Source organism: Echiichthys vipera (assembly GCF_963691815.1).
Source record: "Echiichthys vipera genome assembly, chromosome: 21".
NCBI lineage: Eukaryota > Metazoa > Chordata > Actinopteri > Perciformes > Trachinidae > Echiichthys > Echiichthys vipera.
Genome location: NC_139846.1, coordinates 7,126,234 through 7,140,883, shown reverse-complemented (window position 1 = coordinate 7,140,883; position 14,650 = coordinate 7,126,234). Strand labels below are relative to the sequence as shown.

The following is a 14,650-nucleotide window of genomic DNA, read 5'->3' as shown; positions in this document are numbered from 1 at the left end:
CTTCAGAGCCGAGAAAGACCGCTCCACGGAGGAGGTGGACACGGGGATGGTCAGCACCAGGCAAGTGAGGTGATACAGCTGCGGCATGCTCTCAGTCAGCTCTTTAAGAGTCAGAAAGTGCAGCAGGTCTGCTGGGCTCCTTGCCTCAAGTCTTGAGCCTGGGTAGGTCAAAATGCAGCCCGTAGCTTCCCTTGAGGCTCTGGAACTCAGAGCTGGGGAAGTTTTCTCTGTGTGAGGTAAACTTCTTGGGGTCCAGAAGGGCAAGGAACATGAGTTTTTCATGATCCTTGAACCTGTTCCTCAGCTGAGTGAGGATGTTGTCCAGGATTTCACTGTGCAGCCGCTGGTACGCTGCGCGCACATCTCCGACTCTCCGTGCCCTGCGCCCGCTGGGAACCCCGACTTCGCGCACAGTGTCCTCATAGATGGAGTCAAATTTTGCCTTTTCTCTCTCTGTGGTGCTGCAAAAGTCCTCGATGCTGGACAAACAGAACTGCATGTCACACTCCTTATTCTGCAAGATCCCAAAGAGCACGTCGGAGTAGGCAAACACGGAGTTTAATGTGGCGAGGAGAAAGCAGAACTCGAAGTCCGTCAGCAGTGCAGTGTATCCATCAGCGCTGTGTACAGCATCAGCATCAAAATCATTGTGGTTGTCAACAATGAATTCAAAGAGCTCCAAGAGTTCTTCTCTCCACTCATACACAGGGCAAACCAAACGTGATGAGAAGTTCCACTGTGTTGGAGTCACTCTGGGCAGTCTTCGCTGGCATATTTCATCCAGGAGTTTCGTGCGTTTGGCTGACCTTGCAAAGAAGGCTGCGAGGCCACTTAGGTGGGAGAAAATTTTTTTGCACTCTTTGATTTTGGCAGCACTTTGAGACATGACGAGGTTCAGAGAGTGCGCATAACAGTTAACAAAGAGAGCTTGTGGAATTTTTTCCTTTATTTTAGCTTTCACCCCATTCAGTCCAGAGGCCATGACTGCAGCTCCATCGTAACACTGGGCAATAACTTTATTGGTGCAGGCACAGTCCTCCAGAAACTCCAAAACTTGACGAGCTATGGCCTCTGCGCGCTTATCACCACTGACATCACCAAACTGGAAAAAGCGCTCCTTGACACCACCGTCAGTGGTGTAACGCAAGACATATGACATCTGAGCAGAGTTACTTACGTCAGTTGTCTCGTCTACCATAACGGAGACAAAAGGCGTCGTCCTCACCTCCTCCCTCATTGCTTCGGTCATTACATCTGCCACCGATTGAATCAGGTCATTCTGAATTTTGCTGGAGGTGCCGATGAAAACAGTGGCCGAATCCAGATGACAGCGCAGAGGGCTGTCATACCCCGCCAAAAACTCCAGAAGCTCCAAGTAGTTCCCCTTGTTTTCAGAATCTTTACTCTCATCATGTCCTCGAAATGCCAGCTCTTGCTTTCCAAGAAATGTGACGACATTGATGAGACGTTTCAGGATTTCTCTGTTCTGCCTGACCTTGTTGTTGTGGGCCGTTGTATGATTCCGGCGCTGCTCATCTAGCTGAAGATCAATTCTTGTGTCCCCAAAAGTTTTCAAATTGACCATCGCTTGCAGGTGTGCCGCAGAATCTTGATGTCGATGGGCTGACTTTGTCAGATTTGTAAGGCTGACAAATCCGCCGCTGACCCAGGTGGATGACTTGTCAGTTGTAAAAAGTAAACAACTCCAGCAGTACAGCCTGTTTGTTTCCTTACAGCCAGTCATCCATGGATACCGCTGATAATTTTCGGTCTTGAAATGCCTTTCCACTTTCTTAACCTTTTCTTTTAATTCCAGCTCTCGAGTTGGTCTTCCGTTTTTTATTATTTCAAGTTTTTCTGTGAAGGCCCGCCTTGAAAAAGGCGATGCTATCAAGCTAGCCACAACGTCACTCTCGTCTTCCGCCATTTAAATCAACCGCTCTCACCACTCTGCATAGATTCGCTGCTTGGACTTCATGAAGGCCTTCGATCTTTCGTTTAATTCCCGCCCTCTTGAAATCAAACTGTGATTGGTCGATTTGCCCGTCACTCACCACACCAAAACATATAGCTTGGCCTTCCCCGGGATTCGTGAAGTCCTAACCAATGAATGAGCCAGCTAACCTGGCCTTAATAGAGACAGACGATTATGATTGGATAACAGGTTTTTAGGACATGAACTTGACAGAAAGCTTAATTTTAGAACAAAGATGAGAGAAAATGTATTAATATATTGTATTAAATTAAATGCGATAGAAATAAAAATATATATATATTTTTTTTTTTATTGAATACTTCATTATTATTATTATTGAATTTATTATTATTTCTTATTTATTTAGGCCTTCTCTGTAGGCGTAGAAGGCCCTGAAGGTTACCCACTGATATATATATATATATATATATATATATATATATATATATATATATATATATATATATATATATATATATATATATATATATATATATATATTCAGAATCCCTTTCTTTAAGGAAAAAAAAAAAAAAAAACATGAATTTCAGATTATTACTTTTGGTCACAATCTCAGAGATGTCCATTTCGTTGTCTTTGGCGGCAATAAGTGTTATTTGCAGTTTTATAAATCCCAACCTTTTCTCCTCTCATTATTCCTGTCATTGACAAATTTGGCAACTGGAGGGTCAGACAGACAATCTGTTTACCGGGCTCTGTCCATGTGGAAACATGCAAGTCTTTTGAAACTTTTAGGTTAAAATATCCACTGTGAAAAAGCTCTACTCATCTGAAAGCACACAGAGACACACATATTAAAGTAAACTAATATCAGATGCTATAACCACCCTAGCAACCACCTGGGACTGCCACAGAACCCCACAAAACACCATAGTACCAATTAGTATTAAAACAACTACTACTGCTGCTTAACTACTTGAGTATGTTGTAACACCCTAGTAGAAACATAATGACCATCTAGAACAGCGATAATGCATTATCTTTAGTTGTAAACTATAGTCTAAACTTTTTTGTCTCTACCCTGTAGCTGTTGGCTGCGTAATGACATCGCCTTCTATGTTGGTGTGGTGGCGTACTTCCTCCTGATCTTTTCTCTGTGCCTGCTGGTCTTCATCGTTGTTATGGTCCAGCTGTCCCGGATCAAGAAGCAGAATCCCCAAAACCAGCCTCCCAACAGGGGAGTGATTACAGATCTGCGCAGCATCGCTGGCCTAGTCATCCTGCTCGGCCTCACCTGGGGGTTCGCCCTGTTTGCTTGGGGACCCCTTTACTTACCCTTTGTTTACCTTTTCTCCATATTCAACTCCCTGCAAGGTGAGACTGGTCTGAACATACTGGGTTCTGCTCCACATTGTAGAAAGCACAACTCTTTTTCTGATAAAAACTGATATATTAGCCAAGCCATAACTCTCATTTCATTTGTCCTGTATAGGATTCTTTGTCTTTGTTTTCCACTGTGCTGTGAAGGAAAATGTCCGCAGGCAGTGGAGAACTTATCTCTGCTGCGGGAAACTGCGATTGGCTGAAAACTCAGGTTGGCACCTCACTGGGTTTTATACCTCTGATCCTTTCATTAGATGGATGAAGGCAGGTTTTTTAAACTGTGAGGAGGAAGGGACATTACACAAGATACCGCATGCTCCTTCTCAGAGACATAACACACACAGACATGATACAGGTTCAGTGTGACTTTCTGGGGATGTTGTTATCTCATATGTCCATTGTGAATGAAGATGCATGAATAATAATTAGACATTAGAAAAAGGACACTCCTTTTACATCCAGAATTTGCCTGAGAATTGTGACGTTTTTAGTTTTTATTCAGTATCTAAGTAATTAAAGATGTGTTATCTGCACATCCATGGGTACCCTGCAAACAAGAACGGATAAAACTAATTCAGCATCACTTTTAATGGTCCCAATTTACCAAAATGTGTGCTAATAAACTAATAAAAAGCTTAACTCACTAAATCCATAGCAACATCCCCATTATGGGAAACATTGTTCCAGGTCTTAGAGCATGATTATCTACCAAATACAAGTAAGAAACAGAAAATAATACGAGTGAAAATCCATTTGTTTTCATGTGAATGTTCATTCATTCATTCATTCATCTTCAACCGCTTATCCCGGGGTCGGGGTCGCGGAGGGGCTGGAGCCTATCCCAGCTGACATCGGGCGTGAGGCGGGGTACACCCTGGACAGGATGCCAGTCTATCACAGGGCACATAGAGACGAACAGAGACAGACAACCATTCACACCTACGGGCAATTTTTTAGTCATCAATTAACCTAACACTTGCATGTCTAAATATTAATATGAAAACATGATTAATGCATCAAAATTACAAAAACCTATTTAGAATTCTAGAAACTGACATTAGCTTGGTCGTATACACTTTTGTAGAATGGAGTCGGACGGCTACCCAGAACAACAGGAATATGTCGGTTGCGACAGCAACCACCTCGGCAACCGCCTCGGCTCCCCACTTCACCTCCCGAAGCTCCTCGGTCATCAGTGATGCAACCAATAGCAGTGGTATGTTCACAAGTTGCAATTTTGCAATGTTACCTGCATTTTATATAATAATATAACATTATAATAATAATCACATTATGTGTTGGTCCCCCACAGGCTCTGTGTTTATGGACAGCGGAATATCTGACGGCACCAACAGCGACACTGTCCTCAACGATATTCACAGACGAAATCTGTCACTGTAAAGGCGATGTCAGACAACTGGGTCAAGCATCCAGCTGTGATTACAGTAATTATCTACTCTGAGAGGGAGATGAGTGAGATCTCCTGCAGCTCAAAGAAAGAAAACAAACTCATCACGGGAGTCGATACGCACAAAAAACTTCAGTGTTACACAAGATGAAGGTTTACCAGGTGTAATGAAGGACAGAAGCAGTGAGACTGAAGTACTTACTTGCTTGAATGCAACACGTGTGACCTAACGTCTTTTCTACATGAACGGTATATGAACAGAAAAAATGTAAGAGATTTGCAGGTGGAAGTGTACAGTAGGTGTGATTCTGACTGAATATTGTAATTATTTTTCATTAACTGTTAGAGCTGTGAATTAGTGTTTGTGCAGACTGCTTGTTTTAAAGCTCTTAGTTATTAACGATAAACATCAAACATGATAACACTATTTTTGAAGTTTTTGAGCGACACAAAAATGCATTTATTTAGTAGCCTGGATTCTATTACAAACACTGTCAATATTGTATCAATTATTGAATGATATCACTCCAATAAATGGCTGTTATCACCCTTATAGATATGGGTTTAAAGGAGTCTGCTAAGCCTACCAGTAGGTTCAGAAGCCCATTATTATCTATCCCCATGGTCTACTACTACAACTGCTTAACTATTTTAACACAATGAAAAGTATCTTGCAACATCCTTGTAGAACAATGTTGATTTTTGGTTTTCTTTCACCATTCTCTTCGGTGAAAGTCCTGTGTTTGTTTGATCCATCCACCGCCCAAACCTTCCTCCTAACATGGAGTTTCGGTCTTTCAGTACTACTCCCTGCTCCTGCGCAGCGGTCGAGCTGTTTGTCAGGTTCTTGTCTAGATGGTAACCCTTGATTTGAGAAAACTCTTGCAAGACTTGCTTTTCAACGAGCTAACCAGAACCATTCGAGGTCAATGCCTAACCGTAACCATGTATCTTGGGTCATCATGTAGACACAACTGCTGTGTCTACATGCAGCTTACCAATAGAATAGATGATTACGGCCTACTGAGCCAACTAGAAGGTAGTGTAGAGCCATACCGCTTTATATCAATGGTAGGGATAACTAACTGACAAAGCCCCCATCCATTGTCTTATGATGTATATCTGTTTTACACAAACATTCAAAACAAAGATTCCCAGTGTCTTTGCAATGCTCAACACTGACTGTTGCCTCTATTTTTTCAATAGAGTCCAATTCCCAAAGCACTCTGGGAAAAGGATTCTGTGCTTTTAATTGAGAGAGAAGGTGGATAAAAAGAAAGAAGTGCACATGCCAAAACTCAACTGCTCTCTTAATACAAAATAATTGAGTCAACTTATGACAAGTGGATCATAGATACTTTTATGAGAGTATTTGAGGGTACATTCCTCGTTTAATGTGAGATATCGCTTTATTTGCTTCAGCACAGTGTTGATGTTAGCTCAAAGTTCTCATTTATCAATAGAGATTATTTTATTACCTGTAAAATATATGACGTGTGCTCATGCAGTGTACCTGAGCATGATTAAGAGTGGAGGGCTGATAAATGTCCTTGTGCAAGAACATGAACATGTGCATGCCATGAAAGGAGGAGATAATAAAACTTCTACTCGTTAGATGTCCAGTTTGTCTTTTTTAGTTCAGAGAGTTTCACATCAACATGACATCTCTACATCTTTAATCAAACCTATTCAACAAAAAAAAAACCTACCAATTATGATCCCAGCAGACTCCCCTCTCATCACCACATTGTGTAACCTTCAGCAGAGTGTCTCACACCCGCCCACCCAGCGCCGGATCAATCAGAGTCTGTGAAGGCCGGCCCTGGAGGCTGGCAGCAGTTAGCTATTAAAAGTTTTACACGAGTTGAAATCTCGGAGCAGCGTGACCTCTTGTGTGAACCAAATAAAAGAGCATGCTGTGTGAATAATGAGAGGCAGAGAGGTCATGCAGATGAGAAATTCTGCAACTATTTGAATTCTTCTTGAAATAATTATCAGTGTGACAGTTGTTGTTAACCCGAATGTGCTGGGCTTTTTTTGACAGCTCAAAAAGATAAACTGAACATTGTTTCATCAGCTTCATACTTACGAACGCTTAAAGGTTAGCATTATTGTACTTTGGTGGAAATAAAAGTTTGAATCTACGTTAATTCCTCACTTCTTTAATGCCCCACCCAGCCAGCACACCTGACCCAATGTTGAGGATTCAGTGCAAAGTTGCAAGGTACTTGCTCCATGCAGGGACTTGAACCTGTGACCCTCTGGTATGCGAGTCCCCACGGACTGAGCCACAGCCACCCCCAAATATACAGTATCCAAAGATGCTGTATATCCAAAGATATTGTATAATTCATATCTCTTTTAATTGCATCTTAACTGGATATTTTCTTTGCGTTTATTGCGTCAATTCTATTTTTTAGGGTGACACACAGTTTATTCTCTTTATGTTATTTGTATTCCCAGTTGAAGCAATAGTTTTACTCTGCCCTTCCTTTTTAGCCAGGTGTTTCTTGAAAAAGAGGTTTCGATCTCCCAGACACTTTTAGCTGCAATAAAGATAAATTAAACACAAGGGTAAAAGTATTCGATATTACAGGCATCTAATGCAACTAGTCTTTTATGATTAATGGCAGAATGATCATTTGTCTTAAATTCTACCTACTCTGCAAGCTCACACATACGCCACCAGATGTCAGTACAAACCCACAGCTTTTTTTAATCATCACAGCAATTTATAATGAAAACTGAGCAGAAGACATTCACAAGAAAAGCTCCTCACTTACATTTCTGTTCCTCTAAATTTACCGGTTACCGCCACTTTAAAACAACACTATTGCTAAAATCAAAATAAACGCTATTGTTACAAACAGAAACCTGCCCCACACAACTGATTTACATAATCCTAATTTCCTTGTAAAATATTTATATATTCACGAGTCCTTTTTGTCTTGCTGTTGAGATCCTGACAGATTCACATCTAGCTCACTTGACTAATTTTCTTGCAGATTTTACTAACTAATCACATATCAGTCAAGGGGGAATCTTTTTTTTTTTAAATTAGATTTGAAGGTTAACTTTTCGAGTGACCTACATGCGTTTACAACCTTGATGGATGAGTGGGGAAGGGCGAGAGAAGAAATACACAGACGGATCCATGAAAACATTTCATTTCTGAAGACATTTCATGGCTCATCTGAGGGCATGGGAAAACATACATAAGTGACACCCCCCCGTCCCCTCTCTGTGCTGTGACATAAAATGTGTGCTCTGTCCTCTATTAATGCGGGCCATCAATATTTAATCCAGGTCGAAGGAAGGTCTGTCTCTCCCTGAGGTCTGTTTCTGTAGTTAAACACCTGACCTGCATTTTCATGCAACTCCCACCTTCTTTCATTTTTGTTTGAAGAAAAGTGTAAAAAGAGCTGACCAGAGTTCAGAGATCACTCAGCACGCCATATTTTCAAATTCCTAAAATGCACCTCATGGAGAGAGGATGCTGGGATATGCACAAGGACGCACAGGTGTATCCTTTTCACAAGTATTTTACGTATAAAAGAGACCATACACAAAGAAACAATGGTAGCTGTGCCATGCGTCATATTTAATTGACGTTGCTCTCAATGTGCTTTTGAGAATTGCTAATCTGATCAACTCCCTACTCGACATTACACTCACTTGCATCCTTCGCAAGACACCAAGAGTGAAGTTGATTGGATGAATGGTTCTCAAGATATGCATAGGACAGATTGACAAACAGACAAACAGGGATTCCTTGCTTAAGAGTTAAATGCCTGTTACCTCAACTTTTGCCTTGCCTCTCTGCTCAAATCTCTTCGTTGACCCCTCCACTTGCACCTCAGGTGGAAGCATGAGCAGATTCACAATGGGCCCCTGGGCACAGACAAGTAAGAGGCCCCCCACTCTGTCCATGTAGGAACAAGACACCCAAATGCAAAGAGTCGGCTTTTAATTTTTTTAGAGTCATTTTGGGTCCCTTTGTGGTCGTTGTTCATTCATACAGTATATAGATTGTTTTCTGTGTGGTCATTTTACATCCATTTGCATGTCTGTCATTTTCTTGCATCTATTTTTAGATATTTTACGTTTCTGTGTCGTCATTTTCTTTCTCTGTGGTCATTTATAATCCTTTTGCCTTTCTTTGTCTTCCGATTTTGCCTTTGTGGTCGTTTAGCATCTCTTCATGGTTGTTGTGTGCATACTTGTGGTCATTTGGCATCGTTTTGTGAGAATTTTTCAGCATAATTTTATAAGTCAAGGCCCCTGGCCTTATGGGCACCTGGGCCCATGCCCAGTAGCCTGTTCAGTAATCCATCCATGGGTGGAAGGGACACAAATGAGGAGAGGAGGCAAAAAAAAAAAATCAAGAATGTACAAACGGAGAAATGAAAAGAGGGGCTAGACGGGGGAGATAATGTCATGCTGGATGTCCTTTTTGAGGTAAATATCCCAAAAGCCAAGGCATTCTGAGACATTTTTGCAGGCACTTTACTTAAACTATCCACTCAATTAAATAAGTGAACTCTCGGGTAGGTTGTTCTGTTTTTTTTTCTGCACTAACCACCAATAGCATTTATAGCTTTTAGCTGAACTTACATTACTAATTCTGAGATATTGCACCCTGCAGCCCTCAGATTGCAAAGTACCTCGGCTTACATCACATATAGTTCCCCTGACTCATCGAGATGGGGAGACATTACATCTATTTATTTCCAAATAAAATTAAATATTACTTGTAATATGCCCTACATAAGAAATATTTTGATAGAGTGCTTCTTGGTAGTAGAAGTTATGGAAGTCAGTTACTTAATATATGATATAAATACACTTATTTGTTATTGGAACCGGATGTAGTCTTAAAAGATAGTTGTGGTATTGAAGGATAAGTTGACCCATACTGAAGGTCAAAACTGCTTTCAGTAAGGATTCATTCTAATGTGCATCACCAAAGCATGGCTTATTATCATAGATATGGAGGCAGTATAATAAAAGAATGGTCTGAATTACTGGCTGTGTGTACTTACTGACAATAAAGCAAAGAAATCTGAGCTCAGGCAAAGCAGCTTTCATTTCTGTGTGTCCATAAATATATATTATTATCAGTTTTCTAAATATGTCAATGCATGAACTCTTTGTTCCCTTTCTGCCTTGATGGAGTTTGAAGAACATGTTGATACTGTAATGAGTATCCTTCCGTCTCCGCTAATTTTTAATATAAAATCTGTAAACTGCAATCCAGGCTGCATAAATAGTGTTGTTTTATTTGAAACCAAACAGAATAGCTAACAACGTGCAGTCCTCTGCATCAGCAGAAATAAAAGTCTTCTCTGGGAACCATCAGATCAATGAGGCAAACCTCTCGATCAAATGTTGATTGAAGGAAGTCACTGAATCAGCAAGATCTTTGTTGTTCATCATATTGGGAATTTATGTCATGCTTGTGTGAGCTTATTGTCCTCCAGCTATTACAGGCCTTTTAAAGTAATGTAAAATGTGTGTTCACATGTGTGGACGGTTAGGGTTAGAACAATACAGAGGTAACGAATCATGAAATATGTATTGGAAATAACCAGATGTGATCAGAGCAGTTAAACATAAGGTGTGTTTCCAGTAGGGTATGTGGCCGCTCGGAAAGTTTCAGGGCACGCCCTCTCAAATGGCCGTTCACTCGCTGTGTTTCCATGGAGGTGAAGTATCACTCTGAATGGGTTTAGAGCACTGGTGGGGGGAGGAAGAGAGGGAGAGGAAGAGAGAGAGAGAGAGAGAGAGAGAGAGACAGAGAGAGAGAGAGAGAGAGCGAGAGAGAGAGAGAGAGAATTAATCTGACCAGGCCGCGGCAGCACTCAGCCATTATCTATGCTCTCGTCAAAGCCACTAGACTCCATTTCACATCGCAGAACACAGCAGTTGCTGGTCTACCAATGCCTTTGTAATATAATACAAACAAATTAACCAATCGAGGCAGTGAAGGACCAGAAACCCTGTGTTTTCTTAATGGAGTCTTGGGGCTTTGACAAGTGCACAGGTAACAGCTTCAGTTCGCCCTCTGGTGACCTTAAACAGGGCTGTCTGAAGGCAAGGTAAAGTGGTCAACATATTCTAGCATACACTTGAAATTATTGTTTTAGGTGGCCTTTTAATGTAAAGCACCTGCCCCCATCAACCGTACATTTCTTCACTTAGGTGTCGGTCCTCCTGTCTGCTTCTTCAAACTGACCGCCATCTATTGTAGGTAAAACACTGACTATGGATAAATACCACATACAACCACAGTTCCAAAAGTATTCCTTTAAGTCTAAGTGTGGATTTGATTTCAGTCAAGTTAATAATAAAATTAGATATTTTCATTAGAATAAACAGTTTTTTTTTCTGTTTCATGTGTGGACTCTACAGTAGATAATACATGAATATTTAGACCTTAAAATGTTAAATTTTCAAGAGTAAGGAAAACCTATCTTGTGACAATGCATTTTTTTGAGCATCCAATGGGGTTTTAATTGGTTTACGTAACACAAGAAGTAAGAAAAATACTGAAAAATACAAAATCACAAAATTTGGAGATACATGGTTTTCAGTAAAATAGTTTTTGCTCATTGTTTATAAGCAATGATTAATGTTTTGTAAAACATATATACATATAAACGGCTGCGTTTTTCTAAACCCATTTTACATCTTCATTTGTCACTGTAAAAGTTATTAATTAAACTGTGTTGCAGGTTTTTGCAAAACCTAATGTTGTGTAAGGGACATTATGTAATTTTTCTTTTCAGCATTTACATCATAAATATTCATTTAATTCAAGGAACAGAGTATTAATAGCACCCTAAAGTTGCAACAAACAGCTTCTATGATTTTAAAAGTAAATGAGACAAATAACATCACAGTTCAAAACAAAAGCCTCAGCAGGAGGCTGACACTGTTATATTAGCTGTCCTCGCTTACTTTATGTTGCAAATAAACATGTTTTTGTCTATTTTCTGATGAAATATCAAAATATGTTTTCTTCAATAAACATGACAAAACTTTCAGTGAATCACACCGAGCCACCACAAACAATAATTCCAGTGACAGGGTGGAATCTGGCACTCTCTCCTTGTGAGGACACAAAACTTGTATTAACAGGATGACATTTAATCAAACAAAAACATGCTCAGCAGGGCATTTGATGAATGAACTTAGTAAAACGTTGGCACTTATTGCAGGAAATACAATTTGGACAAGCGGGCATTGTTTGGAAGTGAACTCCCACTTCCAGAGTTGCCTCAGTTTATATCTAATCTGTACTTTTAATGAGCTGAATCTGAGCCGAGAGTCACTAGATATCATGCAGCACTGTGGTCACAAGCAATTGATTATCTCCAAAAACAAACCACCACAAAAAAAAACAGCCACTGCCATTCCAATAAACTTCAGCGTATCTTTAACCTCCAGAGAAACAGTGATTTTGGTGCTAGTTCATAAACGTTTAGGGTCAGCAAACATGAAAAAAAAATTCACTGTGTATTGATTCAAACTCTAATGGAGGTTTCCTCAAACAGGCACAAGTCATTCAATTCAATTCAATTCAATTCAATTCAATTTTATTTATAATGCCAAATCATAACAAAAGTTATCTCAGGACACTTCACGGGGCTGTAATCTGATAGCCTCACAAGACAATCCTGATCTCCAAGCTACATTGTATTTTTTTTGTATTTTTTTTAAAAGATTATTTTTGGCCTTTTTATGCCTTTATTGGTAGGACAGCTTAGAATGACAGGAAACAGGAGTCAGAGAAAGGGGGGTGACATGCCGGGGTGGGAATCGTACCCCGGCCACTGCGCCAAAGACTTCTAGATGGATATACAGAACAAAATGCAAATTATGGAAATCAATCCATCTGGCTGAGTCAGGTTAGTAATCTGAGGCTACAAAATGAAGAGGAAGAATCTTGAAAGAAAGAAATCAACATTAGAAGCATGTGATTGATCATAATGTGTACAAGTGCATATGGTTTTTCACTCTAGGGACAGATGGGTTTTTTTCAGCATCATCACATTTTATAATCTGACACATGTTCAATATCATAGCACAATATGGTGCAGAGAGTTTGTATTTTTAGAATAAGAATTAATTTCTTTGTACAAGACTGATTCAAGTAATTCACAGACATTTTTCGTGCTTTGACTCCACCATTTGTGCAGTGGAGCAATATAGATTGTCTTTCTCCCTCTTCAGGCTCAGTGAGCTGTCAGAAATGACATTTATCCATGTGATGGACCGGAAATGGTAATGTTGTAAACACAGAAACTTTGTTGCATGATAATTTTACAGCACTTTATCAAACAGTCATTAAGGAGAAAAATTCAGTCTAACCCAAGCAGCAACCTCCAGGACTGAAAAATTAAGCCAATGCGTAAGTGCCAAATCTGCAGTTCCTTGAATGGCCACTTGAGGCTGGATCCCCATAGACCACCATGTTAAAATCATAGATCTATAAAGAAAACCTGGTACAGCGTTTGTGGTCGAGCCCTGTTAATTCCTCTGAAAGCCGCCCAGAGGAAGTTTAAAAAGCCTAACCTCCTGACTGAAGATACCCAGTTGATAGGCGTACTTCCGCCGGTTGGGCCAGCTACTTACAGTTCAGCTCTCCGGCTAACTTAAATGGGTATTTAAAAATGAATCTTGTGTCCCTTTACAGCAGAAGACATGTTTACAACATATATTAGGGGGGCCAACATAGCCAGTATCAATAGCCAACATATTTTCTTGTTCAATTTTGGAGATCGTTATAGCTTGATTCTTGGGGTTCCTAGCAAGACAAATTAAAGTGTCTCCTTTTTTTTCTTTTGGATTCAGTGGTAATAATTGTAGGTCAAATACAGATGTCTTTTGGCCCCAAATCCTACCTTTCTCTATGGACATCCATGGGTGTAATCCTGAAAAAAAACCCGAAATACTACAAAGTAATGCACAAAAGAGATTTAATTTCATTATATAGTACTACTGATACTTATAATAATACTTCTGGGCTGATGACCGCTTCCTTTTTGCAAAATTATACCAATTGTGACACACCGATTTCATAAACCTAAAATCCATAGGCATGTTTAAACAACTTTTTGCAAAGGTCAAAAATAGTATGAAATTTAGTTCTTTTTCCAGCAAGATCAATAGCTATTGTGTTCTTTTTTTTAGAATGTTTGTTTGTTACTGACATCTGTCAAGTATTATGATATACCGTATAATCACAACTATTGAGGACTTAATTTTAGTAAATGAAAGAAATATTTTAACCTTTGTAATCAGATTTAATGGCACAAATAAGGTTCAAAATATCAAATTTGGGGTGACCGTTGGCACAGTGGTTGAAGCAGTCTCCCCATGTGAAGAGGCTGGGGGTCCTTCGGGGCAAAAAAAAAATCTAAAAGTATTAAAAATAATCATCACCCAAGAAGACATTCCAACCACTAAAATTACAGAAATACATTGACCCCCTACTACTGGTACAAAAAACAGTTTTAGCAGCAGGCACTGGCAACATGACCACTGTGAGTCACCCACTCTGAGCTTAATTCTGTTTCTTTATAAACCTTTAGGTAACACCACAGAGGCTGCATGCAGATTTTTAACAGTCTATGGTCTCACCGCCTCATCATACATTACAGAAAAAAGCGCCATATACATACAAGGTTTTACAATTATTATTATTATTATTAGTAGTAGTATTACATTGTTTCCCTTGAGCTTCATAGCAGTGCTGTCCATAAGAAGCTTCATAAACCACTAGTTTTATTTGTTGAGTCCACTAGATGGAGCTCTTGGTTTAAAGAAAAGGGCTCAATGAATGGTGATTCAGTGTGTTTTCAACCCTTTGTTGAACAGAGAGCTTCATCTAGTGGACGGAAAATAATGAAAATGGTTTC

At 39.8% G+C, this 14,650-nt stretch overlaps 1 protein-coding gene across 4 annotated transcripts in view; it reads left to right on the top strand.

Moving 5' to 3' along the window:
- Window positions 1-6,425, top strand: part of adgrg2a (adhesion G protein-coupled receptor G2a) — a 28,651-nt gene extending 22,226 nt beyond the window's left edge. For 3 of the 4 annotated variants that reach the window (XM_083935812.1, XM_083935811.1, XM_083935814.1), the window contains 4 exons: window positions 3,024-3,310; window positions 3,429-3,530; window positions 4,404-4,535; window positions 4,632-6,425. In XM_083935812.1, coding sequence (XP_083791938.1) covers window positions 3,024-3,310; window positions 3,429-3,530; window positions 4,404-4,535; window positions 4,632-4,720 — 610 coding nt within the window. In that variant the 3' untranslated portion in view covers window positions 4,721-6,425. Of the gene's footprint in view, window positions 1-3,023; window positions 3,311-3,428; window positions 3,531-4,403; window positions 4,536-4,631 lie in introns of those variants that run through there. The other variant, XM_083935813.1, reaches the window with a different exon arrangement.
- The last annotated feature ends 8,225 nt before the right edge of the window (window positions 6,426-14,650 follow it).